This window comes from Pelecanus crispus, chromosome 5, assembly GCF_030463565.1.
Source record: "Pelecanus crispus isolate bPelCri1 chromosome 5, bPelCri1.pri, whole genome shotgun sequence".
Lineage (NCBI taxonomy): Eukaryota > Metazoa > Chordata > Aves > Pelecaniformes > Pelecanidae > Pelecanus > Pelecanus crispus.
Window position 1 is genome coordinate 68,055,353 of NC_134647.1, and position 17,683 is coordinate 68,073,035.

General features: G+C 37.0%; 1 protein-coding gene across 1 annotated transcript in view; it reads left to right on the forward strand.

The window, feature by feature from the left end:
• The window catches only part of FAF1 (Fas associated factor 1), a 175,595-nt gene that overhangs the window by 99,187 nt on the left and 58,725 nt on the right, over positions 1 to 17,683 (forward strand). The window contains exons 9-11 of the mRNA XM_075710337.1: positions 14,642 to 14,737; positions 16,444 to 16,570; positions 17,517 to 17,580. Coding sequence (XP_075566452.1) covers positions 14,642 to 14,737; positions 16,444 to 16,570; positions 17,517 to 17,580 — 287 coding nt within the window. The remainder of the gene's footprint in view (positions 1 to 14,641; positions 14,738 to 16,443; positions 16,571 to 17,516; positions 17,581 to 17,683) is intronic.

Genomic DNA, 17,683 nt, shown 5'->3' on the forward strand with positions numbered 1-17,683 from the left:
GCAGAGTTTAACCTACAACTGTATCCTGTTAAAAAGTTTTCATTCTCTACACTTTTGGAGGTTCACCTTATAGATCCCTTTGTACCTTCATCAAATACTGTATTGTCACAGAAACATCTCTGAATGACGATGTGTTTAGTGGATGAGCCCTGCAGCCCGTTGTTGCTTGAGCAGGCAGAGTTCCCCTTTCAGGAGTGCTCACAAAGGGCACGGTTTGGCATAAGGCAGTAGATGCTGAGGTTCTTGGAATACTCAATGAAGAAAGAGAGAGAGATACTTCGGATTCAGTTAACAGGAGTGGTCTTATTTAGGTGCCCTAACTTACCTTGCAGAAACTAAAATACTCATTTCAGTGCCAAGATGTTAGAGAAGGACTACATTTACTTCATGCCCTGCTGAGAGAAGCTAGCAAGAGCTATTATCAAAGACTCCTTTTCTCCTCAGTCATTTAATAGTAGCAGCTTCTGTTTTATTCTGTGGTCTCGGAGAGCAGAATAGGAAGTGATAATCTCCTTGGAATACAGCAGACACCTGTTTGATAAGTGGTAATTGCATTATTCCTGGAGGATTATCACAGTGGTGGTTGTTTCTTTTGTAATGAAACTCCACTATATAAGCAGAGCAGAGCTTCACTAGAAGATGTATGAAAATCCGTTGCAACAGATTGAAGGTGTTTGGGACTCTGTAAACAGAGTTTCACTTTAAGTAAGTGTAACAGCAGAAGAAAGCTATATAAAATCACAGCATCAATTTTGTTGTTTTATATGTGTGTGAGAATGTTTGCTATTGCTAGAACTTCACTTGGGGTTTGCTCTAGTTGTGTGCAGAGCCTGATATAAGTCTCCAATGCTTCCTTTAACAAAAGTGGTATTTAAATAATGTAAATTAGTCCATAGGTAACTTTTCAAATGCTTAGAATGGAGCTAATCTGGTTCTCTGTTGGAAACTTCTTGTTAAATTCAATAAACTTTTGATAAAATGTGGAACCAAGAAAATGTTAGTTGATAAATCTATTTTAGACAGATAACTTCCTCTACCAAACGGGAGAAGAGCTCTGTTTTCAATAGCAATCATTGGATTGAATTCCTTTTCTAAATGTAATTACTGCCCAGTGGTCAAAAGATAGACTTGAGACAGATTTGGAGCTCTGCAGGCTTTCCTTATGACATTTAATAAAACACTTTACTTAAGCAACTCAGATATTCTCATTTCTAAGAGGAGGCCTGAGATTTAATGCTGAACTTTCATACAAGTCAAAGAAAAGTAACTTTTGTTAGATGGCTAAGAAAATCCAATCTGAAATGTTGGGAATGCTTCATGTTTGTCTCGTCCTTAGAGGTCCTTAGAAAGACCCTTTATAAATGCTTAATTTTTATTTAGTTATTTATGTTCTTAATCTTTTGCTTGTCACACTTGAAACCATTATACATCAAATGAGCATATTCAATACATAGTTGCAGTGAATGAATGAAATTAAGGCATTTTTAATTGTAACTACCCCAACCCAACAACTTACCATTTATGAATACCAAAATGTTGTTTAGTATTAATATGATTTATTATTTCTGATTTTGAACCTTTTTCCTTTAATTGAGGATGATATGTACTCAGTGGTTTTAATTCTACTGATGTAAAGAGTTAAAGGCCTTTTCATGTATTCCAGGTAAAGGAAACAGAAAATAAGAAACAATCATCCTTTTCAGAAGCTCATTTTTAGAAGTCAGTAACACTGTGTTTTCAAAAGGCTAACACTGCAAAAATTCAATTCCTCGAAAAGTGATATCCAGGAAGAAGAGGCAGCATAAAAAGCCTATCAGTGTTTGAGCCATTTGTTGGAAGCAGTGTTGCTAGCACAACTGCTTGAACTCTGCCAAGGAATTATTTAGTGCTGGAAACATATCCAGGCACTCTTCTGTTTGCCATCCAAAGTATTGTACAATGCTGTGAAGTAAATGGCATCCCACCATAGACCAGAAACGTGCCAAGTATTTGGCTGATACTCTTTGTGAATGCAAAGCAGTTCCCAAGATGTATCTGTGAATATCTGTGGGCAATATGTGATCTGGATGAATCAAATCGGTTGTTGGTTTATACTGTTGCTTATTGTTTCACTTACAATTGTTTCTTACCTTAAAAATCTGTTTAACGGTTTTGTGTATCTTCTGAATAGCAAAAAATAAGCGATTTGTGATCAGACTTAGAACAAACAATATTATTGTACCATCTTCTATGGCAATTACATAGTTACTTAAAGAAAATATCAGAAACCTAACAGACACTGTGTTTCAACACAGAAGCCAGCAAATGAAACAGGACAATGTTAGTACCTTGATGACTTTTCAGCCCTTCTGCTGTGAAGAATTTTGAGGAAAGGAAATACAGGAAGACAGGTTAACTCTGTTTAGTGTATTTGCAGTTGTTATGAGTCGAAATCCATGTTAAGTGCAGCTGAATTTTTCACGGTTGCCATTAGAATATCAAAAATAAGAGTAAGCAGTATCACAAAATACCATAACCAGACTGCAGACCATGTGATGGTCCTCAGAGAACTGATGGATAAGCGGATGTTGGCACTTTCCCAGGTTTTCAGGTACTAGAGGGATTCTCGTCCTTTTTCCTACAGACCTTTTCTTCTGTTTACCTTGGTCCTCCTCTCATTTGGCAACATGAAATGGATGAATGCTTTGACTTCTGGGATTTGTTGTCACCCAAAGGCAGTCTCCCTCTAGCTTGGGAAAGGTTCAGGAATCCCAGTTTATCTATGAATAACATTCTGTTAGTCTTAGTAGATCTTTTTTTCATTTTTTATTTTCAGTTCCTGGGACATTCAGGAACGTACAGTGAGTTATGACCTGTTCCTGGGCATATATGTTTTATACATCAATTCACACAGGTGTACTATTAATAAGCTCACTTAACCAATTTACATGCATAAGTTTTAAACACTAAGTAATTAGTGAAAGCCTTGCCGAGGAACTGGAAATTTGGGAAATGTGTCATTATTTGCATATCAGTATAAAGCAATTACTAAATTAAAAAGTGCACGTTGTGACAAACACGAAGCTCCTTTACTGTTGCTTTGTCAGTGCACATTAACATCAACTTGATGTGAAAGCCTGGCTTTCTCTGCATGAACTAAAAATCCTAAGGCAGAAGTACACAATGAATCACCCAGAGTTTGGAGGCTAGCATGCTGAATTGCCTTGGGGTTCAGACCGAGGAAAGAAAAAACTGATGTAAAAGACCATTGAGAAAACGTATCAGTGGAAAGTAATTAACTCAAGATCCACAATTAGCCTCATGGTCTATACTTAACTGTGTTCCAGGTCTTTCAGCGTTTATTTAATTCTGTTACCCTGTGTTTCAAATAGCTGCAAATGGCTTGGCAGATTTTTCATCCTTTTTAATATTTACAGGTTTTGTCTAAGAAGAAGAATGAGCTCTGTAAGTGATCATGGGTATTTATTTCAGTCTCTGAAATATATCTCTTTCTTAATAGAATCTGTTGTACAAGGAAATATTATTTCCCTTTTGTTTCCTTTAAATGTATTTGTGGTTTGAAACAACATTAAGTACTACAATATCCTTCTGCTTTAATTCCTAACTTGCCTAACTAGGCTTAATGAAATGAGAAATAATCAAACCCAGGATCGTTTTCTCTTTCATTCAGCTAGCAAACGAGAGTGATAGATTCACAGTAATACAACTGGTGATTAACGGCAACCGTAGCAAAAATTGGCATGCGTGTTCAACCAGCGTACCAGAGCTGGGTGTTCCCAGAGAACCGGGCACAACTTTTTCTCAAGCTTTTACGGAAACTCTCGGTAGTGTTTTGTGAAGCTTGCTTTATCGTGGTTGTCGCTGCGGCTCCAGCATTCCTCATCTGGTGTGTGTCTTGAAAGACACAAGTGGCCTGCTCACTGTGCCATGGACTCTTCTCCAGCCTCCCTCCTCCCGCCCTGTGTGCTGTTTAGCCACAAGTCGATTCCGGAGCATCTTCACCGGGCTGCTGCCTTCAGCACATTGTGTAAAGATCTCCCAGGGTCGTCCCTTTATACTGCAGCAGAAGGAATAAGATATGTACGTTTAATATGCAGTCTTTTGGAATAAACTGCAGAAGAATTTTGGAGAACTGAGTAAAGCAATCTCTTGATCCTGGTCTAAAGAATTTATCAATTTTTTTTTTAAATTTATTAATATTTAAGACACTTCTTTCAGTTCAGATCTTTTTTAACTTTTGGGTTCTGTATTCTAACTCTAGAATTCCTTTGTGATTTTAATCTTCATTATAGTTCAAAGATCTACCATGGGAACATCACTGAAATCCTTGGAATGAATTTCCTACAACCTGTGTTGACAGGTTTAAATTACGTACTCTGACACTGTTCTTGTGGCTGGATTAGAAACTTTTTTTCAAGTTAAACCTGCGATAAGTAATTGTCACAGCGCGCTGGCACAATGCTAATTTGAAGTGACATGTCCAAACTGGCCTCAGTAACATGAAGAACCCTAACAGGTGTGAGGGGTGGATCTTCCCATGGGCCCTGCTGAACTTCTAACAGGGGAAAAATAGTAGAAAAAGTGAAATGAACCTTGAATAAAGCTGTCAGCAGTAATTATCTCAACAACACTTTGTGAGGAGTTAAAATAAGCATTGCTGATTTATAACCTGAACACACTCCACCCTAGAGATTTTTTTCGTCCGGTTAGTGTTTAAAATGAAATGTTGAATACCTGTCAAGATTTTTTTTTTTTTTTTTTTTTTGTATTGAAGATGCATAATGAAAATGAAGTTATTTTCCAGAGGAAGTTAATTTCAAGGGCTGTCAAATTTTTTAAACTCTTCTGTTCATTTTAATATTTGTACAATAGTTCAATAAAACAAACAAACCTAGAGCATACTGGACTATTTTTCCCAGCTAATGCTATTTGATGTCAAAAGATGAAGTGGCTAATGTAAAATTACATCCACTTTTCATTGTTGTTCAAGGAGGGATAAGGGTTTACATGATAGTAGATGAGCTTTTGTCAGTTGATTTTTTTTTTTTTTTTAAATAAATTATGTACTAAACTTGAATGGCAATGTCTTGTCTTGTTGACCAGTGTAGACTGAAGAGAGCCCTTCAGTTCTGTATAGTAAATTTCTCTGAGTCTCGTAATTAATTTCATAGTACAAAAAAAGCCCTTGTTTCAGTAAATTTAAAAAAAATACATTTGATAGACTTTTTTTTTTAAATTGTAATGTACCTTCATTTTACAGTAGGATATTTGCTCGTTGTTGCTGTGATAACACTTGTTTTATGTACACAATGTACTTCAGTATGGATAGAAGTAATTTTACAGTCCGTTACTAATGAAAGAATACTTGCTAGCTTTGAGAAAAGAGCAGAGCAAAAGATAAACATTCATTCACAGAAAACCTTTAATCCCTTGAAGTTTTAAACATGTACATGTGTGAATTCTTAAATCATATATCACTTTGACATTGTGAGATTATACACTGAAAACAAGATAGATTATTTAATGTTTAATTATAGAGCAATAAGTGATGGGTTTGGCAGTGTTGAGCACCTATTTGTTCCCAAGGAATTTAGTGAGGGTTTGTCTCAGCACAACAGGCTGCCCACACATTGTTAATAATGCTTGATTAAACACTGAGAACTAGAGCTATGGCAAGAACAACCTAATATGCATGATCTCTCATGTCATAGCATCTTTTTTTCTTGAAATGATGAGACTCTGAGTATCCCCAGAAATAGCATGAGCTGCATGGGAGTCCACCATCTCCTTCCTGCATGGATTGGTTTCTATGTGTTTGGGTCTCCCAACCAGGAGAGAGCATGGAGCCATCTGATAGTCTCTGGAGAATTGCAGAAAATTGCCAGAGTTCCTACACTCTTATTTCCCCTGCTTCAATATTCATATTCAAGGGCTGTGCTGGATGCATTTAGAAACCACTATTTTCTTCAACTGTTTGTATAATGGAAAACTTCATGCTCTTACATTTCAAGTGTGGAAGCAAAACTTCCTCTGCCGTCACTCACAGGCTCTACCTCTCCTCCCTCACTTTTACACTTTGATTTGTCCCATATGCCACATTAACTGCTATCTCCCTTTCACCACACAAATATTCCTTGTTTTATGTTTTGCTTACGTCCTTAACCTCAAAAAGGGTAGGTTGCAAAAGAAAAATGGAAAATGGAAATGCTAGTGAGCTGGGAGCAGCAGCCTTAGCTGTGGAGCAGCCTGACCAGTCTTGCTCCAATGGTAAGCAGAATAACTTCTTTTCAAGGCGTTTCAAATAGATTGTTTTATAATTTGTTCCTGTGTCTTTCTGGGGAGTAATATTAGGTTGAACTGGTCTGCAGTCCCCTAGACCACCCTGAGGTCTGAGACATAGGTCTGTGTCTTCATCTAGCCCTGCTGAAAAAGTATTTCTCTCTAATTTCCCATTCTGCAGAGTTAGTATGGTAATCTTTTTGAACAGGGAACTTCATTTGTCTAGTGAGGAGAGATAGATGACGTCTTGTCAGGCTAGGAGAAATTGAACTTGTTGAATTCTTCTGAGATCTGCTCATCAAGAAGAAGGGATTAGCAATGATGAATATGCCTTGCAGACACCTAAACTGAAGTTTGTCTAGACTAAGCAGCGAGAGAATTTCTCGCTTATCACAACGTTACCTACCCTGGCTGAATGGGTAGAGAATGGACTGAACCTGGAGATACGGAAAGGCTCCTTTGCAGGAGCCATGCTGTTCAGCCAAGATGAAGAAAACTGATGAATTGTTTTATCTTGTTGATTACCTTACTACTCTTGGTGCACTTGGGCTATGAAAGCGTTTGATCCCTAATATGCCTAGTATCCAAACTCAGCTAGTAGTATCATATGCATATAGAGTATAATAGAAAAACTAGGACAGAAATGTTCTCAAACTTTTCTTCCTTCTCAAACTTCATATAGCTGTCTTCAAAGAAGACCAGATTTTTTCCCTAGCTTCAAGAAAATGCATACATACAGACGTCTGTAGTGACTTTGACATTTATCGTACTGAGGGAATTAGCCTATGCTATAACAAAAAGCCAAGTGACAGAATAGTAAGTTTAAGATGAAAACTGAAATGCTTGATAAAGGTCCTTCCTCACCCTTCTGTCCTTACCCCTTCTCTTACCTGATGAGAGGAAAAAGGCATCATAGTAATTACGCCAACAAGAAAAAGGATCAAATTATATGGAATTGAAGTTTTCACAGTGGAGACACCTGCCAGTCATTGAGTTATTTTGCTATGGGCACCTCTGTCTTAGGTTATTTTGAATAATTGAGCATGGCGTGTTATGAAATGTACTTGGTCATGTTTGTTTCTTTATACGTTAGCCATGTATCAGTGAGTAAATCAGTCAATGAAAAAGCTAAGCAGCTCATGTTTTGAGCCCAGTGAAAGGGCTGTCACAGGGAGTATTTGAACGAGGATTAGGCAACAGTGCGTTCATTTCTAAGTAAGAATTTCTTGTGTGATATATATATGTTATAAATCTCCACGTGTACTGCAGCCTGATGTGCAACCTCTAGGAAGAGCTCTTGTTCAGCTGATGACCTCCTGATTTATAAATATAATTTTGGGATATCATTTCCATGTTTGTTAATATATTTATTTCTAACATGAAACCGCAACTGGCTGATATTGACAAGCTAGTTATGGCTGAAGTACTAAATAGTGGCCACAAATGTCTGTTAGATTTCAGAGTTGGTATGTACTGCAATAATAATTATCGAGGGTGGTTAGAAGTTTGTAGTTGTGGTAGAATTCACCTTGTTAAAATAGCTCTGATTCAAAGACTATTCAAGCTTAGCATGAACTTTTATTCTTAATTAATTAGATAACTTTTTACTCACAATGACTTTACAACACTTTTAATAATACTCTGAATGTTGCTTGCATGCTGCTGCTGTTTCCAGAGCAAAAGAAAGGTTTGTGGGTTTCAAGATGTTTGTATGATTTCTGTTAAAATTTGACTTCACAGGGTGAATAATAATATTTTTGGCATATTTTTCTGGAGATAATCTTCTTTTCTTAAGCAGTGCACTGGTTGTACAGTGATAACAGCGAAGGCATAAAACATTCTCAGACCGATACTGAGATGACAGAGCTACTGCAGTTACTGACTTGTGGAGGCTGTTTATCCAGCTACAACTCCATATTGCAATGTGTGCTAACAGCAGATTCATCTGCAGCACAAACAGAAATTCTGCAGCCTTGATTTTTGCTCTTGCTCAACAAGGGGAAAACAGGCATTGCCAGTTTTCACCAGAATTAATATCGATACCCAGAACATTAAGTGTAAATCTGGGATTGATTGGACGTGGTGCTCTGAAGATATTGCATTACAGAGAGACAGATGGGAAAGGCACTGCGCTGGGTGGAGCGCCTCGTCTTGGGCTGATTACGAGAGCTACAGCAAACAGAAATTAGAGGTGCCAGCCCGAAAGGTTTAGGATTAGGTAATCTGAGTGTTCCTTAACTGCTTTAGATTATAAAAAGCAAAAGGCTAAATTATGCAATTTGTGTGCTAAACCCACCCACCCCACCATTTGAATATATGCAAGTTTTAATTCTGCCTGTTCAATGTTACAGAGTCTGAAAGGATGCATTAGAAGACATGTACCTTCTTGGCAATTGCATATGGAGTGACATGTTTGGGAAGGTTTCTTTCTGTGGCTTCTTCCATCCAGCTGTGCTAGTGAGCACAGCTGGAACTATAACTTTAGTTAACTATTTTTCAGGATGCTAGAACTGGAGGGAAGGTTATTAAGACTTCTGTTTGACTGATATACTACAAGCTGACCTTGAGTAGGCCTGGGAATTAGTCTGCTTTTTATGGGAGATTTATGAAGGAGAGTCAAGTATTGGGAAACATGCTTTTTTTTGTACCCCAGAATTTTGTTTGCTTACCTTATCTCTGAGTATTAAAGGCAGAAAACATGGATTATTTTCTTTTACCTCAGGAGGAAATCACGCTATGAGAATTCCCCCATTTAGTTTTCTGTTAAAAATCTAGCAGCTATGTCCACTGCAAGGTTTTTGTTCTGGTTTAGGTTTGCCTGTTGCTTCACTTGCTGTGCATGAAATTTAGCATCATTGATAGATTCTTCTCTTTTGAATATGGATCAAATATTCTGAGAATTTTTTTCTGATGCTGTAAGGTTTACAGTTTGACCTTTGAATTTCTGAGAGCAAATGATCAAGAATCTCTAGTTTATGTCCCCCAAATTATATTAGAAAAGAAAATATTTTGCCATGGAAAAATAGTACTCCAGTGAGTTGGAAAGGATTCTTCATTTGAGTAGCTCGAACAATAAAGACAGTTACCCTGTTACAGTGACTGAAATTGTTTCTCATTTTAAGTGGTCTTTTAAACAGTCAGAAGCTGTTTTTTACAATTGACAACTAGCAGGTGATACAGCTGAAGGGCTACATTTAATAACTTGCCCTGGTTAACAGGAACAGTGATAAGTATGTTTAGATAGATGCATTAATACACATTAAAGCAAACCAAACGAGCAGAACTCCAACACACTTCAAAAACTCAAAACCCCTCACTACTTTTGTAACAATCAAATACTTAACAAAGAGCACAAAATAAATCGATATTCCTACTTTCCTTAAACATTACCATTTATGCTTGCTTGTTTTCAATAGTCTTGTTAAAAAAGCTGCATCCTTTTAGAGAAAAGGGATCCCTTGATGACAAGTATCCTGTGAACAGCACAACCTCCCAAGTCATGCCAAAGCAGGTCCATTACGTATCTGCGGCTCTCATCTTCTGCAAGGTGACATGTTTTGCAGCCTTGTCTTGCCTACTGCACCTGTGAAACTCTGGAGTTCCTGGGGAAGTTTCCTGCTGTTGATGACCATGGTAGGGAGTTGATTTGCTCTAGAGCTAGCTGATATGGAAGCTGTTCTACTAAAGATTGTTGACTCTCTTGGCAGCAATTTGGCAGGTCATTCTCCATCTCATCCCTCTGGAAAGGCCATACTTTGCAACGACAAGCACTGAGATGATAATAACAGGCCTAATGGATAAGTTTGTAAATGATGTGCTTCAAGGGCCTGCCTGTTTTCCTGCCATAATTTATTTTCTAAAGTTTGTTCTGACTTAAGTACAGGCAGGTTAGTGGCAAGAAGAGTTGTTTTAGTATTTTATTCAGAGTACTGGATTGCTGGAGAGACTTGTGTCTGTAATTACAGAGTGAGCGTTTCCAAAATGACTGTGATAGCTGAGGATGAGGAAGAAGGTCCAGTTCTTTACAGGTTATTGCTTTAAGCTGGCCACTTTGGATGTCCACCTATATTCTGTAAGGTATTAGAAAGCTCTTAGAGCTTACCTTTATACTGTCCTCATTAGATAATGGTTGCCATTAGAAGCTCTTTTGAAGTGCTGTTTTTCTCCATCAGCACATGGCTGAATATGAGGAAGACCAATTTGTCATATCCAGTTACTACTTTCCTGATGCACACAGAGCTTACAATTTTTGTATCAGCATTTCGAAGTGGAGAGAGTTCTGCAGCTGCAGTTCTCTGCTGGTATCATTCCTTCATGTTTCTACTACTGTTTATCTTTCTCAGATCTTAACTGTCTTGATTAAATATCTCTGGACTGGTACAAGAGACCGAGCTTGCTCCTTCCTTTGTAATTTCAGAAGTCTGTAAGAGTGGCAATTAAGTTGTGCCAACAAACTCTTTCTAGAAGATTGCAAGCTTGTGAGATTATTGGGCTCATAATTTTTCCTATTACTCTGAGTGTGCAACAGCAGCACTCTGGAGTTACATGCTCTCAGTGATTACTTTCCCTGCTGTAGATGTATTTGTATCCTGAAATATTTGAAAAAAATAGTATTTTTAGATTGTTCTAAAGGATATTTCTAGAAGCTTCTACATAAAAATTACACTAACAGGAAGAATAATCTATTGTTTAAGCACCTGGTCTCACTCCGGATTTGGCAAATATTTCTAGGCTGATCTGGGAAGTTCCTGTAAAAGAATCCTACATGCTTGGATCAGAAAAGATGTTGCTTAACTTTATCCCCCAATTATTAATGCCAGCAGTTGAAATACAAATCATCTTACACTGAGTGTTTACAAATAAATTCAGTGTCTTAGTGCTGGAAAGCACAAGTGAGCATTAGACTCTTTTTTTTTTTTTTTTCCCCTCTCTAAATTGTAAGCTTTGGTAGCGGTCTTTTGTTTAGTAGTTAAAATATATTTCAAGTATCCTTTGTGCACTTCTGGTCCAGGTCATACCATTACCTTTTTGCACACCAGTGGCAATCTGTTCAATATCTCTGCTGTCTCCTAAAAGGACGCTCCTGCTGCTGCTCTCCCTGGAATGTTTCAAGGCTTCAATTTTATTGTTCTTCTCCTTAAAAAGCTATAGGAAGCCAGATAGGAGATGACTGAAACTTTCAACAAGCATGAGCAGTCTATACACAGTGTTGGACAAGAGATCTGGCTTTTCAGTAATCATCTTGAGTTACTTTTTGCAAGTTGTTTTGCCTATTTCTGATTGTTTCACTTCCCACCTCATGTACTTTTCAGGTGTGAGACCTTTTGAGTAGGGATTTGCACATGTGTACATTTACTGCCTAGAAAAATGGACTAACCTCATTTATTTTTGCTTTAATGTATTATTTATTTCATAATCTACATCTAGCTCATTATTGGTGCCAAGAGTCCAGCGTATGCATCTTTCAATGTCTGTTCTTGTGCACATGAAAGCCATGCAATTCAAGCTATAGTACTGGCATAACGGTGACTGTCATGCAGAAAAAGAAAATATTCTGAAAAGTTAGTGACTTTTGGGTGTTTACCCAATCAGATGGGTTCATGAGTTGAGAATATGGGTAGTCAGGTACTCAGGCTACAAACCAGCATTTTCAGTTTTGGAGTTGGTAAAAAGATTTTGTCCATTCCCATGGGAAGATGGCTGCGACACAGCGATTTGTATATCTAATGTACTGCAATCTTGTTTGGGAGTAGGCAGATGCAGTATTTAGAAAGAAAAAACTCTCCAAGAGCAGCCCAACATCTAAAGAGTTCTGCCACTGAGACATTTCAGCAGCTGCTCCCATCAGTAAATTGGCCTATATTCAAAATATTTGTAAAAGTTGAGGTTTGCTATCCATGGCACTGGACTAAGCTGCCTAGAAAGTGTTTTCTTAGTGTTGATGTTTTCATGATTTCCAAAATAAGGATTAAACTTTCTGATGCAAGAGTCTCTCTTGAGAGAGGAGTCTCTCCTTTATCTTAGAATGAAAATAACTTAATTCTAGAGAAATGTTCATGCTGCTAGATTATTTTGAAATGAAAGATAGAGCTTCTATTTGTCCTAGCCTTTCCTTTGCAAAAAACTTCTCAAAAAAAGCCAAAGTGGAGAGCAATTTCTCACATAAATGTGCACAAAAACACAACATTCCAGCAACTGTCTGGGGAGTAGGATGAATTGTGCTCTGATGTCGAACCCCTTCTGCTGTTAGCTCATTTTTGAGAGACGCTTTGACACTATAATATAGGGTTGCAAATTGGAATTGCAACACCCTGCTATTGGGCCAAGTGATGAAGCGGCACAATAACTGCTTGCTTGATCTTACCACTCTTTCTTTAATGTGTATGTAAAAGATATCAGGAACCTTTCCAGGCATCTGTCAGGGTATTTGATGCTGTTAGATAGGGAACTTCAGTCTGTGTGTGGTTAGTGTGCTGCGTGTGTGTGAGTTTTGCCTGTATTTTGTATAGTGTGGTAACATCAGGGCAAAGTTTCAGGTTTTATAACAGTTGAGTTTTGTTTATTATTAAAAGCGTATAAAAATACTAATTAAACTGGTGGATTATTACAGAGAATACAGTTCTTACGGTCTTGTCACAGGAGTTTCATAGGTAATTGGTCTTGACCTGTATGTCGTCTTTAATATTTCATTTGCTCCAGAGTATTATAACTCATTTCCTTTAAGACGATAGCTAGGCTTTTTATGCAGCTAAACTTCTGTTTAACCTTGCTATGAGAATGTGACAGTAGGCTAGTTCAGACAGGTTAACATTCATTTGGTAACCAGCCCGCTTAATCAGCCTGCTTCAACCTGCAGCAAATTAAATCTTTGTGAGTTCTAGCAGACAAGTGATAAAGTCATTCTGAATTATGTATAAAAATAAACGGAGTATTTTCAGTGCTCATGGCAGTAAATGAATTTTAAGGCTTATGATTTATTCTTGGGGTTTTGGTAAGGATGATTGAAATTTATTTTACCTTAATGTTTTTACAGTCTAATTAGGAGGATGCTGTATTTCTGAAACATATAACGTGTCTTATTCTGTGCCCCGCAAAAATAGTAATCATTTTTATAGGATCTAGAAAATCTTTTTCTGCCCTCTCTGTGTTTCTTCTGAAGGAACCATTAGAAACAATATTTTAAACATGCAGCCAGAACTATCTTTCTCGATGTCACTAAGAATTGTACAGCATCAAATGTTTTGTCATTGCAAAAATGAATTGGCCATCTTTATTTAACAGCTATTCACATTGTAAATTTAGCCCACATGTTATCAAGATAGGGCTTAGTTGCTTCTGAAGATTCTACTTGTGGTAATCAACCATTTGACCAGCAGTGATTCACTTTCCAGAAGAGGGTAGTAGGCCGGTTGTACACGTACACTGTATAAAGAAATGCATGAAGGGTGCTTGAAATGCAAGGATGGCACAGACAATTCTGATCATAGTAGAGTGGACAATTCTCATTTTTAGTCATATCGATTAGTACATTTTAAAATGCAGTGCAGGCTCAGATCTTCAAATATTATTGTTGTGCATTTGCAGGCTTCTAATAATTTTGTCTTTCAAATGACGCTAGCTCTTTTCCATTTGCTATCTTGTTAGTTTTAAAAAGTTGAGGTTTAGGCATACAGCAACAGGCAAAAGTGCAGTTTTTGTTGGTACTGGTTAATGAACATCTATCCTGTCTCTGCCGACTGCAATTTCACCAGCATTGCTGGGTTTGTGTATGTCCTTGTTCATGTGAGAAACATGGCATGTGCATTTGACGTTAATAATGACCAAGATGGAGATGAAACGTGTTTTTAAGTAGCCACTGTGACTGTGTCTTTTACAATGTCTGGCAAGAAACTGTTCTTTCAAGATAATTTTTTGGTTTTCAAGATGACTTAACTGATTTTAATTAGTTGTATCGGTACCTATCATCTTCACTTTAACATTTGCTGGTTGATTAGGAAGGAAAAATGTACATTCACTTCATCAAGGCATACCACTATAAAAGTTATCATGTACAAATAATGGTTTAAACTTCAGTACTGATTTAGCAGATAATAACAATTCGAGACAGTTTTGAGTTTGTAATTCTGTTTAGTTTGTTTTGATACTCTGTGCATGCATACCTGTAAAACTCCATTGTTGTTTCTTTGAATATTTTTACATGAGGAGTCATTTTAGTTTTCCAGGCTTCTTTCTTTATGTTTGTATAATTAATTTGGTCTTCTGCAATGCAGACTTCAGTTTGAATCTCAAAGCACCCTTAAAAAAAAAAACAACCCTCAATTGAGACTATGGCTTTAATAAATGATCATTGCTTTGTTTGTAGATGACTCTAGCTGTATCGGGACTGACTTTTCCTTGCCATCGACTTACAGTTGGAAGAAGATCTTCACCTGTACAAACAAGGGAACAGTCAGAGGAGGTAAGAATATCATCTCTATTTAACAAGTATACTCTAGGAGGAAGCAGGGAATGCTCATTTTGCCATGGTCACCGTCCCTTCTATTGTCAAATGTGTCAGTAGAATTGTATCTTAAAAGAATCAGTTTACAATTCCTGTAACATGTAATTGTGACAAAGGGTAAATGAGTCATTGAAGAAAAAGAGGCAAAACAAAGTAAGCAAGCCCCAAGTTACTAAGCATTGAAAAATACTCCAAATTAAACAGAAAGCTGAAACGTATATTTTTAGGATTAGCAGAAAGAGATGTTTGCAGACTGTATAAACTCTCATTTTGTTGTTTCTAACTATTAATAGTTTGGGTTAAAATTTCCAATGCTTTTGTTCTTCCTCAGAATGAATTTAATATAAGCAGTTTCCCATTTTCCACACACTTTTCTTACATTTTATGTAGACGACTTCAGCACATAAGGTTTATACTGCTGCACAAAAAGGATGTGTTCCAATCTGTTCAGCTCAGTTGAGTTGGCAACAAGTAGCTGTGAGGTATGGTCAGGATGCAAGCCTGGATATATGCTGTTGGATAGCTGTTAAAAATTAGAGGGTAGTGAGGCAATGCTGTTCTAGCTGTACCTGAACCACTTAGCAGGTTAAATAGATGTTTTGTTTTCCCCTGGGATCTGCCCGCATAACTGTATCATTGCTTCTTTACTTCACTCTTTCAAAATTATCTGAGTTTGTCCACCTTGTAGAATTTTCTTGTGGACTCACTCATTCAGAAAATGTTCTTTATTTGAAGTTCTTAATGTGTAGCTGTTGTAGGGAGAGATCCAGCATGTTTGGAGCTCTCTGCTCCTCTCGTGGTCACTTGCATGTTAGAGCTGAAATCCCACATTCCATAATGCACTTTGTTGCACCTTCAGGGATTCATGTAAATTTTCTGTAGTGTACTACCACCGTGACTCCTAGGTCAAGTGGAGCTGGAATAGTTGTTCATGAAAAGAAGTCAGTTTAGAGGCACGTTAACATTGACTAGTTAAAAACAAGGCTTTCTGAGCTATTTTATGTTTGAGAGGACACGAAATCCAAAAGATCTGACTGTGGGAGTTGGAGGCACAGATGGGACCTTAACTCCTTGCACAAAAATGTTGATTTTTCTCCTTTATATCAGTATGCTAAATAAATCAGCCTGTCATTCAACATGCAGTAGTCTGGTGTGCCAAGTTAGGACTATGGGTGCTAAATTTGTACGTCAGAGACTGCAATATGATAAATAGGTAAGTACCTTTCTAAGGGCTGTCCCCCACCATGCAAGTATTGCTAAAGTAGAGTGTATCTGGATGCCTAAAATTATTGATAGATTGTGTGGCTTTTCTCACTCTCTTTTATGCAGTTAAACCAGCTGTAGTACTGTTAGATGGAAAACAGCATTAACTTTGGATAAAATTTGCTCAACTGTGTTTACACAGAGACAGTTCCTTAGTGATTTAATAATGCATTTTGTCACATAATATTGCTCTGTCAACCAGACTTCTGTTAAAAATTAGTTCTTATTAATAAAAAGCAGTCTGATAATGCTGTATAAAATAGTAAAATAACACTGCAGTATATCAAGTGTTTTTGCAGAAATGTGTAATTATTTTTCACTATGTATGTATTTCATATTTCACTGAAGATGATGTCTGTAATAGAGGCTTATGGTGGATTTTGTTTTTTGTTTTTGTATAGCAATGCACTGATGTTCATATGGTTAGCGACAGTGATGGAGATGACTTTGAAGATGCTACAGAGTTTGGAGTTGATGATGGAGAAATGTTTGGAGTAGCATCGTCTGCCTTGAGGAAATCGCCAATGAGTAAGAGTTGACTAATTTACAATTACAGCAGTACAGCAGGTGGTGAAGGCAGAGGTATGATGGGTCTGCATGATACGAAACAGGAAAGTATCTTTTGATAGGAATGTCAGAGTTGTTTGAGTGTCATGTCTGATGGATGTATCAAATGAAAATACTGCAAACATAATTGGTAAATATGAAAGCGTCTCCCTATGGAGGAAGTTTTTTAACCTTATGTTTTTAGCTTATAGTTGGAGAAGAATAATTAAACTCAGAGAAGTTACAATCTCTAACCAAATGTTCCTGTAGGTAACTAGATTTCCGCTTCCCTGTTGTGAAAATTCTGCAGATTTTAGCTTCAGCATCTTATGGTGATTAATATTTTTAGTCATTTACATTAAACAAGTTTCTCTGTGATTATTTGCCCTTGAATTATGAAAAGGATTGAGCAGGAGCGGTCAGTTACCTCCTATATGCAATTCTGTATACTCTTTATTTACTTTAGGCTCGTGTTACTGTTATTACCTTCGAAGTTTTTTGACAGCAAATATATGTAATAGTATGGAAAGCTTTTTAACATTATGTATTGGAAGTTTAAAAAAAAAGGAAAGAAGAAAAGAAAAGTAACTAGCAATATAGCGGGTCAAGCCTTTCAAGCCAGCCCTTTCATTTTAATGTATTAAAGTAAGTCCCAGAGCGTTAACTCTGAACAAGTGATATATCACATTACAGTGGACCTGAGGATTTTACTGTTTGGAACGTCTGAATATATTCATGAGAGTGTCTGGAAATTTCACATCTTTCCAAAGGTTCGTAGTCGACAGTCTTTCATGAAATTTATATGGTCTCTTGGTAACCACTTCAGTAAGCTGTCAACATAAAAAAATCCATGAAGCAAAGTGAGTTAGCATATTAAAATCTGTTTCCATAAGATTGCATTTAATTTATATTTTTTCATTTTTTTAAGTGCCAGAAAATGCTGAAAATGAAGGAGATGCCTTATTACAATTTACAGCTGAGTTTTCTTCAAGGTAAGCTTAGCCTATTAACTGTGCAATTCTTGTAACAAGTGAAGTAAAATTTAGTAAATAATGAAAATAAAAATAAACCAAATGTACATATTTTCTTGCGGGA